The sequence below is a fragment of the Phlebotomus papatasi genome, chromosome 3, assembly GCF_024763615.1.
Source record: "Phlebotomus papatasi isolate M1 chromosome 3, Ppap_2.1, whole genome shotgun sequence".
NCBI lineage: Eukaryota > Metazoa > Arthropoda > Insecta > Diptera > Psychodidae > Phlebotomus > Phlebotomus papatasi.
The window spans coordinates 39,026,527-39,047,576 of NC_077224.1; the positions used below are offsets into that span (position 1 = coordinate 39,026,527).

A 21,050-nucleotide genomic window follows, 5' to 3' on the forward strand; every position below is an offset into this window, starting at 1 on the left:
GGGCTTACGAACAGTAGGATGGTAAAGCTGCCTCTATCTACGATACGCTTTTTACAATTGCTTTACCTCGTGATCTTTAAGCTATTCTTTCAACATTCCGTGATTTTATATTCTCATTATTTTTACATAAATTTTAGGTATAACAAGATGATATGGGAAAATCTAATTATTTTAAAGCTTTAAATAACCACACAGGAAATCAAAAAAAACTAAAGTATTTTGAAACAAATTTTAAAAAATAACTTAAATAAAAATAATGACCTAGTTCGTCATTGATTAGATTTGAGAAAGATGCGATTAAGATCTAATTTCTAGCAGACCAATAAAATATTTTATTTTCCTTCAGTAATTTTTGAGATTTATAGGCAATTTTGTAAATTGAATCAAATGTGATCGAGACTTTTCTTGGATGGATTTCAATAGGAAAATAATGAAAATAATATTCTTAAATATACAGGAAAATAAGCTAACTCGGGAATGACCTTTGACGTTGTCTTTTTTTACCCTCTTAAGCATATAATCCATAATATTTTAATAATCGTGTTAATAAATATTTTGCAGGCCTGAGAACTGAAGAAAACCTTCTGAAATATCGTTTTTTTTTAGTTAAAGTAAGAGAAGTTAAAGGTCATGTGCCCATGACAGTTTTTTGCTTATAACTTTTCTGCTTGTCGTTCTTATTTTTTCAATAAAAAATTCTCTAAAACATACTCTTGCACCATTGCCAAATATATGCAAATATTTGAAGATAATTTAAAAGCCTTACCGGAGTATTCCGTTGGGGATTGTGATGCAGTGCCTTTTGAATGAGATTTTTCTCATCCAATTTCTGTTTGATGTATACAGCAGCTTGAACCATGCCCTTGTGGCCTAGCCAATCCTCCCGGGGCGGATGAAGTGGCAGACACTCAGCTTCGGCATTTAAATCAGTCAAGATATCCTTCATGCTCAAAGTGCCACGTATACTGATTACAACTTTCTGCTTTGTGTAGTCAATGGCCACGAAGAAGGGTGTCTCACCTACATCAACATGGTAAGTGACGTAGATGACATCAATCTCAGCGCTTGGGGTCATTTTTCTCAAAGCAGCATAGTTGCAGTGGCAGCAATTGTCGCTGATGATCTCAGCCGGATCTTGAGGTCTGCAGCAGGCCATACAGCAAATGAGACTGGAGCAGAGTTGGCATAATCCCGTGGCTGAATGTGCCATCACGTACATGGGCCAGCCGTAGGCACTCTGGGCGTAGTACATGTAGTGGATGACCGTTTGAAAATATTCATAATCACGACTATCATTTAAAGCTAGAAATTGTGTCTTTTCCGTAATGGCTGCTCCACTGAGAAATTCAAAAGTCCCATTCTTTCGCTGTCTAACTATTGCCTCTCGCTCCAGCTTTTGGAATTTCCGCAGTAGCACCAGACCAGCCACTACATCCGATGGTACGACATCGAGGTCTCGAAAAAAATCACTGAGCAATCGTGCGATGTCCGTGAAGGAGTTCCTATTGCGCTCAGAAGATCCCATACAGCAAAATAGGAGCCTACATCGATGATCCCAACTATCCTGATAAGCCCTAATGACCTTTCGTTGGCGCCAATTTCTATTTCTACTCCCACTTCGACGGTAATTGAAGCGAGATTCGGACTCCTTCATGGATCTTTGGTACTTCTTCATCTTGACCCATGACCTACCAGCCGTATCAAAAGTACACCAAATGGTGCCAATTATAACAAATACCACAACAAAATTGCACACTATTAGACCTGCCAATTAGATAAAAGGAGAAACATCAATATGTGAATATCAGCAATAATAAGAATTGTTTACCGAACATCACTTCTTTGGCTTCAGCTATCGGACAGTCCATGTAGAACTCCTTGAGCCAAACAATACCCATTGCAAGCCATGCAATTTCTATTAATATCACAACTGAAATGACAAAATTGTATTTGAGCAAAAACACCTCGTCACATCTTTATAAAATCCGGATACTCACGTAGCTTTAAATATACCCAGTAATTCATCGATGTCCGGAGACTTGTCTCCAGAATACTTCCTCTCATTGAGATTACACATATTGTTACTTCCACGAGCAAAGAAACTGCCAGTGGGCATGATGGGCAAAGCCACAAGAAAAATACATTAGTGTCAGAATGATGAGTGGGAGTTTTATGAGGAATAAGTTATATTACCAATTAATACAACAACATATCCTATTTTATACAGCCACATCAATTCTATGCATCGCACGGAATTGTCATATTCTATGAGGCCTAGAACTAGAGCGAGGATGAATATCCTGAAAGAAGAGAAAAAGGAAAATGATGGATTTTCTGTAACAAATGATGTGAGGCAAAAGACTTCACTAGACGTGGCAGACAAAATATTGGTAGGATACACACAAAAAACTTGAGTCTGCCTTCTATATGAAAAACTATTATCCATAGCAACGCTTCTTATATATATATTTATATTTCACACTCGGAGAAATTTCCTGGAAAACACGAGAATAGAAATAAGGATTGAGAATAAGCTTTAGAGAATATTCAACTATCAAGTTTAATAAGATACCAAGTACACAACATAAGAAAAAATTATAAAACATCTTTTTCTTCAAAATTTACTTTGAGAAACTTTTAAATTAAGTTTACCTTTCTCAGACATGTCTAATTTTTAAATTGCAAAGTTTAATGTTTAACTTTTTAATTAGCATGTTAAGACATTACTAATGATAATATTAATGTGAAAATTCATTCAATTTCATGAGAGTTTTATAAATTATTTCAGAAAAAAATATAAAATAAAAGTTGTATTAGACAATGGGAATATGTATACCTTCTGGGTCAAGCAACCTAAAAGTATTCAAGAATGAAAGGGAAGACTCTTTTAACCCGTAAAGGTACATTATGTAAGTATATCAAGTAGCTTAATTTTAGACTCGACCATTTGAATATATTTAATTAAGAATGTGAAAAAGAAACGATTGACCACTAGGTGAATTTTAAACATCTTTTTGTGACAAAACATAAGGCACTTTAAAAACTAAAAAAAAAAATAAGCAGAAAAACAAGACTTTTACGATTTTTTTAATTTGAGAAAGACTAAAAAACAAAGAATAATTAAATTTTTTCAAGCTCACGATTAAGGGCAGAATCACATTGACAATAAAATGCTCGCCGTAGACTCATCGTATTTCGTTAATTTATGCATTTTCATTGCAATTCTTACGCAAATTTTCCATTACCATATTACCTTATCTCATACTCAGTGACACTCGTGACACTAAATGAAAATAATGTAAGAAAATTTAAGAAACAAAACGAAAATTCGATAAACGGTGAGCCAAAAAACCTCTAAGAGAAATTAATCGTAGTGGAGACTGGGGCAAAACTTGTCAAAACGCATATTTAATTCTTTCATGAGCTCTGAGAAAACTTAAACGTTTTATTATGAGCATATTCTTATAGGAAATTTACTGTTCTACAACATTGCAGAAGACTATTTTTCTCTATCTCGAAAGAAATGTCATTTTCGAATTATTTTCTAAAAGTCGATTTTGTGGAGATTCTCAAAATTGCTGGGGCAAATTTTGTCAGTCTTTGGATAATTTGTCACGTTTTACTTTCGCAAACGCTAAAAATATCAAATAGATATATTTTTATAGGAAATTTATTCCTCTACAACTTTGTCAAAGATAATTTTTCTCTATCTTAACGAGAAATGCGCTTAAATTGAGCTAATCAGTATTGATATTTTCTGTAAGCCAAATATTCCAAAAATAGGGCTAAAAATTTCATTAATTTTTGTTTTACATAATCCTTCCTCGAATCCCTTGAAACTTTGTAAATTTAAGAAGGTTCATGAAAGCTATCTATAATAAAAATTTCAAGCCTCAGTCTCTATTATTTTAGAAAATAGTGAATATTGAAATTTTCGTTTTGACAAATTTTGCCCTAGTCTCCCCTATAGTTTTTTTGCTCACCGTTTATCGGATTTTCATTTTATTTCTTCAATTTTCTGATATTATTTTCACCTAGTGCCACCAAGTATGAGATAAGATAATACGGTAATCGAGAAATTGCGTAAGAATTGCAATGAAAATGCGTAAATTAACGAAATAAGGTAAACATTTTACTGTCAATGTGATTCTGCCCTAAACGTGTTGTACAGTAGACTCTCGCTCAATCGGCTCTTTTTCAATTGGACAAAGAATTTTGTTACCAATTTTCACGTTTGATTTTTAAGCAAATTTGCTCAAATTCGCTATAGTTCCTCTTATTTTATCGTGATACTTTATAATTGAGTGCTTTTTGTGGAATTTTCAATGACTTTGACGCCCGAATCTCTCGATAATTTGGATGAAATTTTGCCCGATTGAGAGAGAGTCTACTGTATCTATGAAAAATAATCTTCATCTTTACAAAAAGGCATTGAAAATAAATCTACAGATAAATCAAAGCTACGAATAGTGGCATACAAGAGGGGGAGGGCTGGTTAAAAGTCGAATGTCTGTGGTTATTACGGTTATATAAGCTATACCAACTTCATCAGTTTTTCCTTCTATTTTTAGCTAAATTTACAACTACTGCTACCTTAATAATGATGTTCCAGAGCAAAATAATGAAAACTAATTTCAAATGTTCTGTATTCAAATTTTATAAATTGAAAATAGAACTTCCCAATCAAAAGCAAGGATATAATTAAAAGAAAACCGATGAAAATTATTGAATCAAAAGATAATCTAAATCTTTTTCTGCTAGAACTTCACATAGTTAGACATCAGTGACCGCTCGAAATTTTCACTCCCTAAAATTTCCATCTTTCATCCCCTGGGAACCATTATAGTGCCCGCTTTGTAATCCGGATGATTGGGAGACAATATGACAGATGTTCTCTACGTTATCCGGATGGATTTTTTGAATTTGTTCAACGTCTCGAAAATATAATACAAGACTTTTTTTTGTAGAATTTGTATAAAAGTTTTAAAGAAGATTAAAAAGACAAAAATAGAGAATACTATGCTATTATTCTATCCGGATTACGCCGATCCGAATTAGAGCGGGCCCTGTACTTAACATACCTTCGCATTTTAGACTATTTGTGAGAAATAACATCACGCTGTTTGTCCGTTTGTCAGTCTGCCCGATCGATTGTCAACAGCTCATAGAGGCCAAACGATTTGAAATAAAGACTTGGGACACTCGGGAGACCCCCTTAATGAAGCAAGGACCGTTAATGCATTCCTCTGTCCTTCGATATAATGCGTCGTATGATTTGTTAATTTTTTGATATGTTTCTAAAGTTAGTAAAATAACATTGAATAATTCCTAATAACGGATTTTCAAGATCAATTCTAGATCCAATCAAATAGCGAGCAAAAGCTTTTAAAATTTGATTCGCAAAATTACTTCACAATCTTTAGTCAAATTTGTTGGTTCCTATCCCTTAGAATTAGTAAAAGGTGGATTCCTTTAAGTAATGAAACGGAGACACATATAACAATCGCATACGAGTGAAGAAACTTAGATGTTGTATTGGATTTTGAATATAAATGCTTTTGAAACTTTTTTATGTGCAATGTCGTTACACCACAAATTTCCTAACCTTCTCCTCCCTATTAATTTATTTAAAATTCTTCAGAGAAAAAACCCTACGAGGTAAAGTATGGATTTTCCAATTTGCATTTTAATTATAAACCTATCTCAATACAGGGATTAAACCCTTTTAAGAGAACCCTTAAAAAAAGGACACCCATAATTGACATTCAGTCAATCAAAACGCAATATCAAGTGATTTTGTGTCAAGTATGATTCCAAAATCTACTCAAATAAATGGAAATTCCTCAGATATCCTATATAAAACTTTTGCCTAGCAAGAAAAAAACCATCCAATAGATTGCATTGAATTGAGATTCTTTTTTCATTCACGCTGAATTTTATTCAACATAAAATTGAAGAAGTGTCTCCTTTTTCAAATCTCAAGATCCCTTCAGAAGCTCTTGACACAATCATGTTACTTTGGGGGGATGAAGATGGTAATAAAAGCACATCCGTTGTCATTGGCGGGAAATGCAGAACAATACCCCGAAGGAGACTGAGCTGAGAGGTATTACCAATAACCCTCCAGACAGGCACGTGTTCTATTCACTGGCTGAGGATAAATTTCTTCCTGTTACATTTCGCTTTGCGCATCCCCGGGGAATCATGAAGTACACAAAGTCTCCCCTCTTACATCTTAACAATTTCCCAGAGAGACTTCCATCCGTTGACAGTATCAACAACGGATGAAAGCTATTTAAATGCATCAACGGTTTTATTAGTTTTTGTGCATTGCGAGTCTTAAGAGATAGCATTATTCCAGAAACAGAATTCTCTTAATTCAAACTTTCTTTTTGTGCATTTCGTTCCATCATGTACTTTTTATTGTTATCTGTCTTACTATTATTTATCTGTGTGAAAATTTTCATGTTCTTTTGCAAAGTTTGCCAAAAAAAAAACAGTTTTGAGACGTGCACAAAAGACACGGTGTAGAGGAAGTGAAGCCCATTAAATGCAAATGTGCACGAGAATCACCCAACATAAAGTCCTGGAAATTCATACTAGAATAAGAGGATGATGAAATGTTTTATGTTGGTATACACAAAATACCCAGGAAAATTATTTACACCATTAAAATACCCTCTAAGTACCCACAAATCTCCATTTATCTTGGTCGCGGAGACATATTAACATGCTCTCATTCTCATTCATGCATTGAGGAATTTGCACCATCAGCTTTTTTTGGGGATATAACTTTTGCCTGAGAATTAGAACCAAATTGGATTTTTGATTACATTTTTTTTGGGCATTCTCTCAACATCCTGAAGAATTATTTTATTTAGGTTTTCTTTTCAACACCTCATCTCTATAAGCTCTGACTTTATGCCAAAAGTGGGGAGAAAGCAATTTTTCCAGGAAATTACATTTTTCCCGTCACCGAGGACATCGACATTTTTCAACAACTTTTTCTCTGTCCCAAATTTACTTGATTTCCTCTTTTGCCACACTATGAATTTATTACAGTCACTCAACACATTTATCCCCAAACCCATTTTCACTTCATCATTCTCATGTTTACACACAGTCTGTATTTTGTGAATCAATTGGAATATTTGCATTACAAATTTTTCACAATTCTTAATTTCAGACTTCACCTATAGAGGTGAACTGAATTTTGTGTCTATATAAAGAAATACTATAACTTACCAAATGGTGTGAATTGTTACTAAAAAGACGCCTGGCACAACCAGATCATCCGATCCAACGGACCATCTTCGCTTGAACACTACAATCCCAGGCATTTTTTAAATCTGAAAATAAAAAAAAGAAATAAGACAAACAATAATTATACTACTTAAATTAGAAAAGTAATTTTTGTTTTCTTTCACATTAATTTTTTGCGAAATATTTTACGAACCAGAATATTTTATAAACGCATAATAAGGTAGGGCAAACCGGGGTACCATTAGCCAGGGGTAGAAGTAGAACTAGACAATGGATTTTTCTCGTTACTCTTAAAATGTACAATAAGCAAAGTATTTTTTAAATGAAATTAGGAACACATCCCCATATTCTCAAAAATGTTTATAAGTCTAATCCTATTATCCTACAATTAAGAAAAAATAAAATATAAAATGGGTATAAAATTATAATTTTGATGATACGGTTTTTGGCCCAGCATTTGGTTTTCTAAGTTGTTAGTCAAGATCTCATAGTTTTACTTTGTTTCAGGTTTTATAAAGTTAATTAAGAGATATTTTCAACTTGGACAATAAATTATCTACTTTTTTATATAAAATGATAAACACTGAAACAGCCGTCGGGGCAGATGTTGCCACTCTTCTGTGGCGGGATAAAACTATCAATGATTTTTCACCAATACATGGATAATTGTTAGATAAAGTACTATTGATATTCCAAGCAATATTGCCATTCGAATGAGCTATTTGTAAAACATTTTTTTCAGGATGTTTGTTTCAATTTTTCCGCAATTACAAGAATGTCATAAAAAAGTCGGCTAAAGTCTTTTTCTTTTGGTTTAAATGAGATATTTAGCATCAGTGGGCTTCACTGTATCAAGTGAAACAATATTTGGTATCTCCAGTTTAAAATTTCGTCTGGAAAAATGGTGGCGATTAGTACCCCAAAAATGGCCATATCTTCCCAGGCCGGGGCACGAGTAGCCAATGTGTCAAACTTTTTTCATTATCCTCTCTAGAAAAAGTCAAGGATTTTAGAGCTTTGAACTACACTGTTTCATACAGCCAATATCCTAATTCTGCTTATGAAACATAAAAACATTAGACAATCCTTATCATTTTTTCACAAATCATGCCCGAAAAAAAGCTTCATTTCCTGGATAAAAGTACCCCGGTCTCCCCTATATAAAATTCTTATTCTTAATATGATTTGTAATTAGATATGAACCAATAATAATTAATAGGTTATGTCTTGGATTATGTCTAGATAAATTTTATCTATAGGAAAAACTGGAACAGTAGTAAACATGAGGTAGTTATAAACACTGATTTCTAGGGGGAAGTGGCACACTTTCGATAGTGGGGCACCTTTGAAATTGGGATTTTTCTCCTATGTAAGTCGAACTGAGCCATATCAAAAAGTAATTTAGCTTCTCAATCTGTTTGTGGAGCTAAATTACATCACGATAAGGCTCAATTTGTTTAAAAATTGGTGAAAAGTCCCAATTTCAAAGGTGCCCGATTTCCACATACATCTGCATAGAGATAATAATCCCTATAGTTCCCATTAATTCACATAGGTCTCGTCCTCTGAAGTTTAATACCCAATTAAAGAAAAAATCGCAGTGTTTACAACTACAATATGTTTATTACTGCCCCTGTTCTCCCTATACCAAAATTCCCTCAAAACATTTCTTATTAAGAGATTTTCAAGATTAAATGTTAAAAAGAGCGTATGCATCCAGAAAAAAACTAGTAAAAGTTACTCAAATCGATGGAATCTAAATTTTTCGTTGCTGAGTCTGACTAACTCTCTTTTAGAGTTAGTTTTATTTACTATATTTCAGTGTAAATATTTATAAGAATTGATCCAATTCTTTTCAGAGTAATTTTTACAATTTACAAACTAAAATTTTCATAAAAATTAGAGCTGAAATTACTTTTTTTTTATTAAAAATAACTTTTTACAAATAAATCGAAAAAATAGAACATTTGTTTTATTTATAATTTTTAGATTTTTGTAATCATTTGTTACTAATTTTTAATTCATTATTTTTTCTTTAATTTGTTGTCCTTAGTTGCGAGATACTCGAATTGAAGCACGCAAAAAAAGTAAATAAATATTTGGTAATTGAGCTGCATATTTTGAGACAACCAATACTCAAGAAAATCTAATGGGACATAGTTTGAATAACGGTTCATATTCCTTTTGAAAGTAAGTCTTGAATAAAAGTTCTACTACGTTAAAGTGCTCCACTCTAAAGAGGTTTTAAAAGGAAGTGAATTCAGGCAAAAGATTTTTAGTTTTTTTTTTCAAAGTAGAGTGGTATATAAAATCAAAAGCTTTCTTTAAAAAATAATAATAAATGAATATCTTATAATTTTATAGGGTGAAAAAAACACCTATTGACAATTTAAGAACTCGTGTCAGGACCTATTGACACCCTACTCTGTACCATTTGGAATACAAAATTTGAACACTTATCTTACATTAAATAAATTTCAACATTTTGACAAAAGTGTCAATAGGGGTTCACTGTCGAAGAGTTGTTCATTCAACCCTACCAATTATGCGTAACATTTTTATTATATTTAAGGACAAATTTTGTGAATAATATATACTATGCACATCCATATTTATCTCGTCGATAATATTAATATTCAAGACTCATCCTTGTGTCTCATGATTCGATAATTTATCCATTTGAACATTAATCTTCTTCTACCTATACCCGAGATTACTTCGGATTAATGACTTTAAATGCTCTTATGAAACTCTAAAGGGGCATCATATCTCGAGACTCAGACATCCAAGGATATTATACTTTCAAGTTGTTGGGGTGAGATTAAGTTTCTTCGCAATTCCACACTCTCTTCATTTCATATTTTGAAACCCGCACTTTAGCAATATTAAATTTTTGAGAGGGGTTGAATAAAATGTGTGAAAAGTTTTTTTTTCTGTATTTTCTTTCACTTTGCTTTCCACGCTTACATCCACTTTACATATACGTGACATGCGAGTGCAGTATGTGAAAAAGCAGGTGTTAAATACCTTGTATAGCAACCACTTTGATACAATTACCATGTCGTCCTGAAACATTTCAAGAGTCATAAACTGATGATGTGTTCATAAATTGGAGAGCAAAAGCGGCATACACTGTCTTTCCCTAACATAATGCCAATTTTATGGGTGTTGGGAAGAAAAATGTTTTCTGTGACAAAACACTGTGCATTTGAGTCAAATAGGGACGATCCAAGGCGTCAAATTGATTGTACACCCTCAACTTCCCGACAAGTGTCCTCCGTGTGTACGATACACATAATTCCACCATATACAAGAACAGCACCCCTCCCTTGACTTTGAGGCAGCCCAGTAGCACCCACATGCAGGGGATCTTAAAGGTAATTTACGGCTTTTACGGGCATGAACGGTTGCCGTTGAGACTTTGTAAATAGCATTTATTCGCAAGTGCACTCACAAACACAGAATCTATTCTGAAGCTATTAAAGCTATATATAACCATTTATGTAAGAACTTCTTTCACAACCTCCCTACGGAGATACAGTACATGAAAGTCAGAAGAATTCTCATCGTTTTATATCAACTCATCGTCTTGGGGTAAGTACAGATGAGATGAATAAACCATGAGTGTGAAATGTTAAGAAAGAAATTGAAATAGAAGGGAAGTAAAACTAAATTTCTATGTCAGATTTTATAAAGTTTTCTACACATTACACGAGATTTCAAATTTATTCTGACCTATATTAATCCACCTTCGAAAAAAAATAAACTCTCAAAGCATCAGTCATCGAATAAATGAGCAATAAAATAAAATTTTGTCAGAAAAAAAATCGAAATTGTCAGCACTTAAAAAATTAAAAAGGGCAGTAAAAATTTCAAAAGAGGAGTATTTTAATAAAAAGTGGTCATTAAATAATAAAAAGTAATCAGTGAAAAGAGAACATGATCAATAAAAAATAAAAATCAGTCATCACAAAATTAAAATAAGCAGTTAAAAAAATAAAATATTATCAAGAAAAAATAAAATGTGACCAGTAACCAAAAAAATGGTCAGAAAAAAATCAAAATGAGCAGTAAAAAAATAAAAAAAAAAATTGTCGGCAAAAATAAAAATTGATAAGCAATTTAAATTTTCCTGTTTCACTTATTTTGCCCAAAAATTAACAAACAACGTAAGACCTACTTCAAATTCCCAGGAAATTCTCATGAAAATTTCAAGATATTTTATAAAACTTTGGAAAGTTTCATGAAATTTTCCCAATTTACAAAATCGTTTCAATTCTCAAAAAATTTTCATAAAATTTTCGATTTTCGTATTTTACTTAAACGTACTTGTCATACGAATCGTAAATTTCCACAGGCTGAGAAAAAGCTCCCAAAAAATTAAGTAAAGGATCGCGATAAAAATTGATAATAGGGACACGTTAGGAAAACACAATACACAAAAATATAAAAAAAGACTGGGCAGAGGCAGGAATTTTTCCTATCCCTTCTACTCTGAAAAGATTGGTTGATTTAAGTGTAACTTGCTCTGATTTACGATTCTCTCTACACAAATACAATTAGGGTGGAGTAAGTACTTTTGGCCACTTTAAGGTTTCATGTGCTTGTAATTTTTATAACTTTTATATATATAAAAAAATTTTGTACAAAGATACCTTAAAGCCGTTTCTTCGTAATAATCCAAGAGAATTCCCAAAATTTTTTGGATATTTTAGTGAAAAATGCATTTTATGCAACTATGCGTGTTTCAGTACTTTTGGCCACTTTGTAAGCACTTTTGGCCACTTGTTTTTAATAGAATTTTAATAAATTAACAGAAGAAATAGCTTTCGAAAACTTTGACAAATACACAACACAAGTCCTATTCTTATTTAACACCAATTTTATGTGATTATTAGAGTATTTTAAACGACTTTTTGCACATTTTCTATTTGATGTAAAAATCAGTCAAAAGTCACGATTGTTTTTACTGAAATCCGCGAGGTGCGCCAAGGTAAAAATGTATGGGAAAATGAATGGCTAGAAGTACTTACACAGCCGAAAAAAATAAGCTCTTTTAGCCACATCCGATTTTCAATAAATTTGTTAGAAAATCTTATTAAGAATGATATTACAATAAAATTTAGTTAATTAAGAAATGGACTTTCATTGAATAACATCAAATATTTTCATCAAAAATATGAAATATTGCAAAATAATTTCTTTTAACATTAACAAGTTTCTAAAGAATCTCATGTTTTTTTAGTGGTCGTTTACCTTGTCGAGAATTTCTTTCAATTCATCAAGTCGATACAAAATCAAATATGGTTTTCTAATTCGTTAGATTAGAGGTCACGAAATAATACCTATTTTCCTGTTCTAAATAAACTCATAATTACCTTACAATGTGATTTTACTTTAGGTGGCCAAAAGTGCTTATATGACCACAAAGGTTGACTCTACCCTAATATTGAATAAAAAGTTCATAGAATTCTCACAATATCTGAAAAATTTTAAAAGTCGATATTCTTGGAAACTATGAGAAGTATAAAATCTTACGTCCATTTAGAGCATCCTTTATCTCTTATATATCTGTTTCACTTGACGAAAAAAACATCTTGGTGAGGGATAATACAAGAAAAGATTTTATTCAGATACATCAAAGTTAATTTTTAATATAATAAAATGTGAAAAACGAACCACAGTACCTTAAAGTTGACGTTCCATCAAAAATATGTTTTCACTTCAGTTATAAACATTTTAAATGAGTGTATAAATATTAAATTACGAAACTCCTTTTTTTCGGTGGTACTCTGAGGAAATTAACAAAAAGGTTTTAAGTGAAAATTGCGGTCCCACAAAAGGTAAGGTTTAAGAGTTTAGTCAGCCTTTTATGTGAACAACTGATGTATTTGTCTATATCATTAATTCATTTTGTAAAATGATTAATTAAATAAGGGTGTTAATTTTAAACTGACCAGATAAGTAACATCAAATTAGTGCCTATTTTATAATAGCCTATATGGGTGTAGTTTGTAATTAATTTCGATTGATTAATTATGTAAATGACATTTAGAAATCGATATTTGGGGCATTTGTCCTTCATTATGATACCTTTGGGACGCTTACTGGGAAATTAGATTTAGGATCCCCAGTTGTATCATTAATCCTGTAAATACTTCATGGATGCTATAAGAGCATATAATCCACAATGAGTCCTAATACCTGCAAAATATGTTGTTGAAGCAATAAATACGATGTAAATTCTTTATGAAACAGATGAAAAACAATAAGCGCATAGGGTAAGTGTGCCAAATTTCGGTATAGTTGCATGCAAGCGCCAAAGTCTCAAGTTTGAAATGAAATATCTTTAATAGAAATTGATTTTTTTTCATTCCTTCTACTTAAGGAGTGTTGCTTAGAACCTTGTAGAAAGTTTATCGTCTTTATTTACTTTAAAATCATTCTTAATACATTTTAAAATAAATAAAAATATAGATATAGCTTTGGTGCCCTATTTCGGCCACCTTCATTCTCATAGTTCCTTGCCCTTCGGAAAATCTTCCAATGTCTTTTTCACGTCACCTCGTTTGTCGAAGCTACATTTTTTGTTATTCTTGTGCATTGTATAATCTCTAGAATATGTAAAAACTAAACATTCATGGAAATTCGAGAAACAAGAAAGGTGGCCGAAATTGCAAGCTGGCCGGAATTTGGCACACTTACCCTAATATCATTTCGTTTGGTGATAGTTAAATGATCAAAATCGTTCTACCCGTGGAATTATTGAGAGTACCCTGAGGAGTATTTCTGAAAAGTTTTAAAAAATCAACAATAATTCGTTTTTTTTTTAGTGATGCTTGGGGATGAATTCTGCATTTTAAGAGAAAATTTAATAATGGTCCAAATGGGATTTTTATAGTATACTCTCTGGGGAGTAATGTGTGGAAGTCTTTTGCATAAATTCAAACCCTCCTGACACTTGTACAAAGATATGAAAAAGGTCACACTGGATGTGTAGAGAAATTGTCAACATGAATATTCTATATCTCAAATTATTTCTCTACATTCTCCTCTTTCGAGAATATAATTCTAAGTTGTACTTTGTATGAGAATTCACCAGGACTTTTTTGTGTCCCAGGAAGGACTTTTGGGGGAAGTATATAAAGAAATAGAGGTAGAGCATAAGCTACACCAAAAGCACGAGATAAGGGTATATGTTTATTCGGATGTGAAGGAAAAGCTCTTTTCGGGAGGAATTTAATAAATGAAATAAGGCAAAAAAAAGCCAAACTTCTCTTCCTTCAAGCTAAAGAACTTTCAAAGTCTATTGGTACAATCCCCCAAAGAGATTATGTGGCAAATTCAAGGATTTTCTGCTGTCTTTCCCTTTGGTGGAAATTAATATCTGGTATGAATCATCCCTGCCTACATTATGACAAAAATAATTTATACAATATGAAAGACTTTCCATCTAAAAATCTATCTCCGGGAATAACATTTGTGGTTCTTCCACCATGAATCCCACAAAAACCCATATCATATTCTCTTAGCGGTGAAAATTTTATCGACATCTACCTACTGTTTCAAATGTGATAAGGGATAAGAGTCACTGTAATTTTTTTTTAAAGGGAAAAGCAGTGTCAAATCTAATTCATTCAGTCTTCATGTCTTCTTTCAAATATACTATGTCTTTCTTTCAATTTATTTTGTGCTTTTCCGGAATGAAATTTCTTTCCTTCACGCACAAGTATACGTGAAGATGACGTCAAGTGCAGAACCCATATAAACTCCTGGGAATATCAAACCATTCCCTACTCCTTTTACTGGGTTGAATTCTATATGGATTTTTCAGAGAAATTCCGTATAGAGGAGTGTAGGGCAGTTTCAAATAAAGGACATTTCACTAAAGATGTATATTTCTTATTACATTTACGAAAATCAAAGCAATTAAATTGAAATCGATAAATTGAAGTAAAATGATGAATTATTGGTCTTAGTATTTTTCCTTTCATTCTAGCGCTTTGTCATCTTGATCTTAAGTTTCAATAAATCAAGGTAAGTAAACTATTTGATCGCGTGGCTAAAAAACGTGAAACAAGAATATATCCCTATTCTTTTGGAGAGATAGCTTTATTTTTCTTTTTTTCTTTAGAGTTGCCGTACTACCGGAAACCCATCTCTAATGGGATCAATTATCTGTTAAATCTAATCAAAATGATGGTGGTCGCAAGATGGATCACAAAAATGCAAATTTTCAAATATTTGAAATATATAATAATTTGAACAATATTTTCAAAAATTTAACGGAATACATGTGAAATGCACATGCCCTAAATTAAGAAAAATGACTTTAGAAAATATATCAATGTAATTTATTATTAAATAAATGGAATTTGTTGCGGAAGTTAATATAATACTCCCTCCGTCCCAAAAAAAGTCGTACGTTTGAGAAAAATTCTTGTCCCAAAAAAGTCGTACGTTTGGAAGAATATCGCTAGGAAGAGACGGTATAAAGTAGAAATGCTGTGTATTGGAAATATCTTATGTACATACTATCTTCCATCTTCAGTGGTAATATGGAGGACCACCTACGATTGTAAGATAAGAAAACAATGTCTTAAAAACATCTTTCTTTTGAATAGTTTTAGTAAGATTTAAGTACCAAAAGGTTGGAGATAGAAGCTTGCCACCTTCGGCGGCGCCCCCGTAAGTCGACCTTAGGATCATTATCCTATCCCTCATTTACCCCCCCCCCCTCCCTTCCCCTCCAAAAACCATATTGTTTTTTGAGATTGCACAAAAACACATAGTGCGATTTTTTTCTGTGGAAGAGGAGGGGCGGGGGGAAACTGGGGACATATTGAAAATCCAAAAGTTGACCTACGGGGGGTGGGGGTCGTCCAAAGACATCAAATCTTTATTTCCAACCATTCAGCTCCCATATCACAGAATGTAAAAAAAAGAGCAAGATTGGTTTTATTGCCCTTTTTGTAAATTTAGACCCATTGTTATGGCATAACGAAAAGAACTATAAATCCCTTCTTTGGTACACTAAATTTTTAAATGGAATTCTAGTTAAAAATGTTAATTGCAGTAGAATTTTCAAAAGTTACATATCGACCGGAGCTCTTCGAAAAAAAGTGAAAAAAATAAATCTTCAAGACACCAGTTCTTTATCTTACTGTGGTAGGTGGACCTCAATATGACTACTGAAGATGGAGAATAGTTCATACGTAAGATATTTACTATTAACAAAAACATTCCGTAAAACAGTTCCTTAATCCCTAATTTTTCCCCAAACGTACGACTTTTTTTTGGGACGGAGGGAGTACGATAATATTGAGGAAATACCAGAGTAAAATGGTTCTAATTCTAATTATACGCAAAACTTTCTTCACATAACCTCAAATTTTACATTTTGAATTCAACTGTCGTTCAAATTTGAGGAACTCGACTGTATATCGCTCCTTGGAAATTACAAGGGGTCAACTCACTTTTTTGCGATTTTGAGATTCTGATGCACTTAGAAAGACAATTTAATAAATTTTCAGATGATATGAGTCAATAAATTTCGTTATTAGAAAAGTTTTTCAAAATTTTACTCTTTATGATTGCTTGCGCGGTTTTGTTTGAAGTAAAGGGGCACAAAATATATTCATAGTTCAAATTTTTGTGAAAGAGGGGACTAACTCAAGCAAGTTGATCCCTTGTCATTCTAATTTCAGCAAAATTTGCACATCATTTAGAACGAAAAGGAGCTAACTCATTAAAAAAACATATTTTGAAGGGTAAAAATATAAGAGTTTCGATGTTTATATTATAGTGCTCAGTGCTCATACAAATAGAAAAGAAATAAATTGTTTTTGTTCAGTCACTAAATTGAGAGACTTATTTACACAAAGTTGAATCTTTCATGCTGTCTCCTGAAAAATGGCCGAAAATTAGTTGACCCCTTGTAATTTCCAAGGAGCGATATGGACAATCATGAAAGATAGATCATATACAGAAATAAAAGAAATCATTGGATCCATTTTCAAAATAAACCAATAAAACTTATAGAAAGGAGAGAGAGTGAAAGAAAAGAAAAATACTCTGTATATTTTTCATGAGGGGGGTCACCAAAGACCAGAAATTGATATCTCACATAGTTTGATCTCTAATACGGTAACATATTGGAAAATACGGATTATATTATACTTCTCTCTGAGTTTGAATAGCTAACAAATGAAAAATGTGCTTAATTTCTGAATGTCAGAATAAAGAAGATTATACAAGATCAAAATTTAAAACAATTACCTATCATGAATAGTTTCCAATACGGGGAACTGTTAACATTAGGCACTAAGCAGTATAATTCCAGAATCATAGGTTAAGTCCAACCTCCCCCACCCCCCTTATGTGCACCGGAGCAATTAAAACTAAATTATCATGGATACAGTTTTCAAGTGTTCTAGTCTACCCTAGGCTCCCCTAATGGATACATGAAAATCTTCTACTAAAATTGTCCTGAACGCGTGTTATGAATTTTTTAATAATGTTAAAGTGCTGGAGTGACACGCTGAACAGTGTCAATTTATCTTTTCACCTGCCAAATTTTATTCAACCGTACAATGAACTCAACACTTCTGATTTAGTAAATAGGAGAGTTTTAATCAAACTTGACAAGTAGAATGCATTAATTAAGAGATCAGTGACACCCACTTAAAAGTCTTTAGCACGAAAGGAGAATTTGGGGCCAATGCTATATGAGAAGTGAGAGTGTAATAGGATATTTTGGTAATATAATTCCGGGTTGAATGGCGTGATAGCGACGTAAGCTGCGTGTGAATCATACTATGGTCAGTTGAAAGGTTATTTTTGGTCTGGCATATATTTACTGATAGCACAAAAATCCTCTTTTATGGCACAATGTATAACTAAATTCACATGAATATAATTCGTTTGATTGATAGCGTTTATCAGTTTTACTAGCATCATCATTTTAACTCCCGGAGCTGAGTAATTGTGATCAGAAATTCGATCAAGGTTCATATTTGTGCTCAAGTGCGCTCTCTGATGAGAAGCTTACAGATGTTGATAATTAATTAATAACTCTGATAATCCGCTGAATGTCTTTTCTGCACGATAAAGCCGACAAAGATGCGACAGTTGAATGTTGATCATGCGAGAACATTTTATTTTATGCTAAATGACGGAGCAATAATCATTGAAAATATGCTATTTACAGCAATGTTTCAGCTGTTCTTTAATTGCAATTGTTCTTTAAATTCCATGATGCGGAAAAAATTCTCCACGCGTCATTTTCCAATTTCAGAGGAATTTTCAGTGGTAGGAAATATTTCTATTGTACCATTTCATAGCAAAATTGGAAAAACAGTTTTTCACTCATACATTCCAATAATATCACGTTTATGCGATATATCCATTATGTATTCGTACAAATTAAACATTATATGGATTCTTAACAAATTTAAAAAAAGAGTTCAAATATATTAGGGGAAACTGGGGCACCACCAAACACGGGGTACCACCAAACACTGCGATTTTTTAATCGGATATTCGACTTCAGAGGATAAGACCTATAGGAATTTATAAGCACTATAGGAATGCTTGTCCACTGAAGGAATGGTTGAGATAGTCCAAGTAGTTTAGAAATAAAAATTAGTGTTTGGTGGTACCCCGTGTTTGGTGGTGCCCCAGTTTCCCCTACTAAAGAAATACGATTGCAAACAATTGAAATTCAGGGGTTAACGATTGCATTTAGCAAAAGTAAAAAAAATTATTAGTGTTTCTGTGAACTAAATTAAAATTACTGTATTTGTGTCCATATAAGCGTCAATAAAGGAAACTAAAAAGAAGGTTTTAATTGTTTTATTTAAATATAATATCAGACCTCTGTTGCACTAAACAATTGCATTGATTCAAGAGTATTTCTGCTGTAAAAGTCATTTCTTGATAATTAATTTCCAGTTTTTCCTATTTCAATTTTAAACGTAACTTAGTTTTGCACTTCCGCGATTTGAATGGCATTTTTCTTTTATTTTTCGAATTTATGAATATTGCAGAACTAGGTAGAGAAATTAGTTTTCAGAATCTTATCTGTTTTTATCTAAAAAAATTTATTGGAGATTTTCCGTTTTTTTCTTTTCCATACTCTTGTTTTTCTAAAAGTGACATTTTAAGATTTTCTTAAAAAAAAGTAACATAGTATACGCTGAACATAGGGTAAGTGTGCCAAATTTCGGCATAGTTGCGTGCAAGCGTCAAAGTCTCAAGTTTGAAATGGAATATTTTAAATACAAATTGTTTTTTTTTTAATTTTTTCTTCTTAAAGTGTGTTATGCTCAGCGCACAATAACTTTTGTTTGTAAATATGTTTTCAAAATTTTCTATGAGAGTGAGCTAGATGACTAGATCTGGAATCTCACTCACTCTCATTGAAAAGTCAAAAACATGTTTACAAAACAAAAGTTATTGTGCGTTGGGCATTACTTGGAACCTTGTAAAGAGTTTGCCGTCTTTATTTACTCTAAAATCATTCTTAATACATTTTAAAATGAATAAAAATATAGATATAGCTTTGGTGCCCTATTTCGGCCACCTCATTCTCATAGTTCCTTGCCCTTCGGGAATTCTTTCAATATCTTTTTCACGTCATCTCGTTTGTCGGAGCTACATTTTTTGTTATTCTTTTGCATTGTATAATCTCTAGAGTATGTAAAATCTGAAAGTTCATAGAAATTCTAGGAACAAAAAAGGTGGCCGAAATTGAAAGCTGGCCGGAATTTGGCACACTTACCCTAACTCATTATAATGATAAAAGGATGGAAATTAGGTGCAAAAATTAATTTCTGTTAAAAATATTTTTATTAAAATGTTTTCTTTAATAAAACTATGCAATGTGTCGCATTTGTGAGAAATCTGAGTAAAAATCCTCAAAGAATTTAAATGCAATACGGTACATAGTGCTATGAAACACTTGGTTTTCCTCAAGTTTTTTTCTGACTACTCTATAATAAATTCTGTTTAGTTATGTTTTATAAAGTTGCATTAAATATAATTCTCTTCATGTGAACGTGAAAACAGTTATTGTGCACTATGCATTATGCCTAGCTCACAATTACTTTTGTTTGTAAATATGTTTTCAAAATTTCCTGTGAGAGTGAGCGAGATGACTAGGTCAAGCTTTCATTCACTCTCACTGAAATCTCAAAAATATGTTTACAAAACAAAAGTTATTGTCCGTTGAGCATAATAGTGACAGTTTAGAAATAAAAGGGGAAAATAAATATTTTGTACGTGAACTTAGATTTGTGCCACTCAAATCGCTGAAGCGCGATTAGTTTGTGCGCTTATAATTTAAATAAAAATTCAAATTATCAATTAAAGTAGAGAACTATGAGAAGAAAAATATCTATAAAATTGACAATTGAATATCATTAAATTTAGTTTTTTTTTTATTGTCATAAATCACTGAAAAAATGCAATTATTCAATAGTCTCATTAAAGTTGCAATATTACTTGAAATCAACATGTATATTGCAAGTGTATTTTTTTTTTAAATTAATTAGACATTACACTGTGTAAATTTGCAAAATGTTTTCCATGAGATATACATATGGAATGTTGCCATCCTTCTGCTTGGGCTCACACGGCAATCAATTATGAAAACATTTCAGAAACATCTTCGCCAAGAGGCTCAACCATATGTTTACATACAGAAAAACATATCCTAATTCGATATGAACAACTTAACAAAGTTAATTAAATGAAACGATAAAGTTTCTTCCGTACTGGTTATTTAG

General features: G+C 32.3%; 1 protein-coding gene across 6 annotated transcripts in view; it reads right to left on the reverse strand.

The window, feature by feature from the left end:
* LOC129805581 (diacylglycerol lipase-alpha) overlaps positions 1–21,050 on the reverse strand; it is a 44,615-nt gene that overhangs the window by 19,552 nt on the left and 4,013 nt on the right. For all 6 annotated transcript variants that reach the window (XM_055853599.1, XM_055853598.1, XM_055853600.1 and 3 more), the window contains 5 exons: positions 7,246–7,349; positions 2,194–2,300; positions 1,998–2,102; positions 1,829–1,930; positions 767–1,764 (listed from right to left, as the gene is read on the reverse strand). In XM_055853599.1, coding sequence (XP_055709574.1) covers positions 767–1,764; positions 1,829–1,930; positions 1,998–2,102; positions 2,194–2,300; positions 7,246–7,340 — 1,407 coding nt within the window. In that variant the 5' untranslated portion in view covers positions 7,341–7,349. The remainder of the gene's footprint in view (positions 1–766; positions 1,765–1,828; positions 1,931–1,997; positions 2,103–2,193; positions 2,301–7,245; positions 7,350–21,050) is intronic.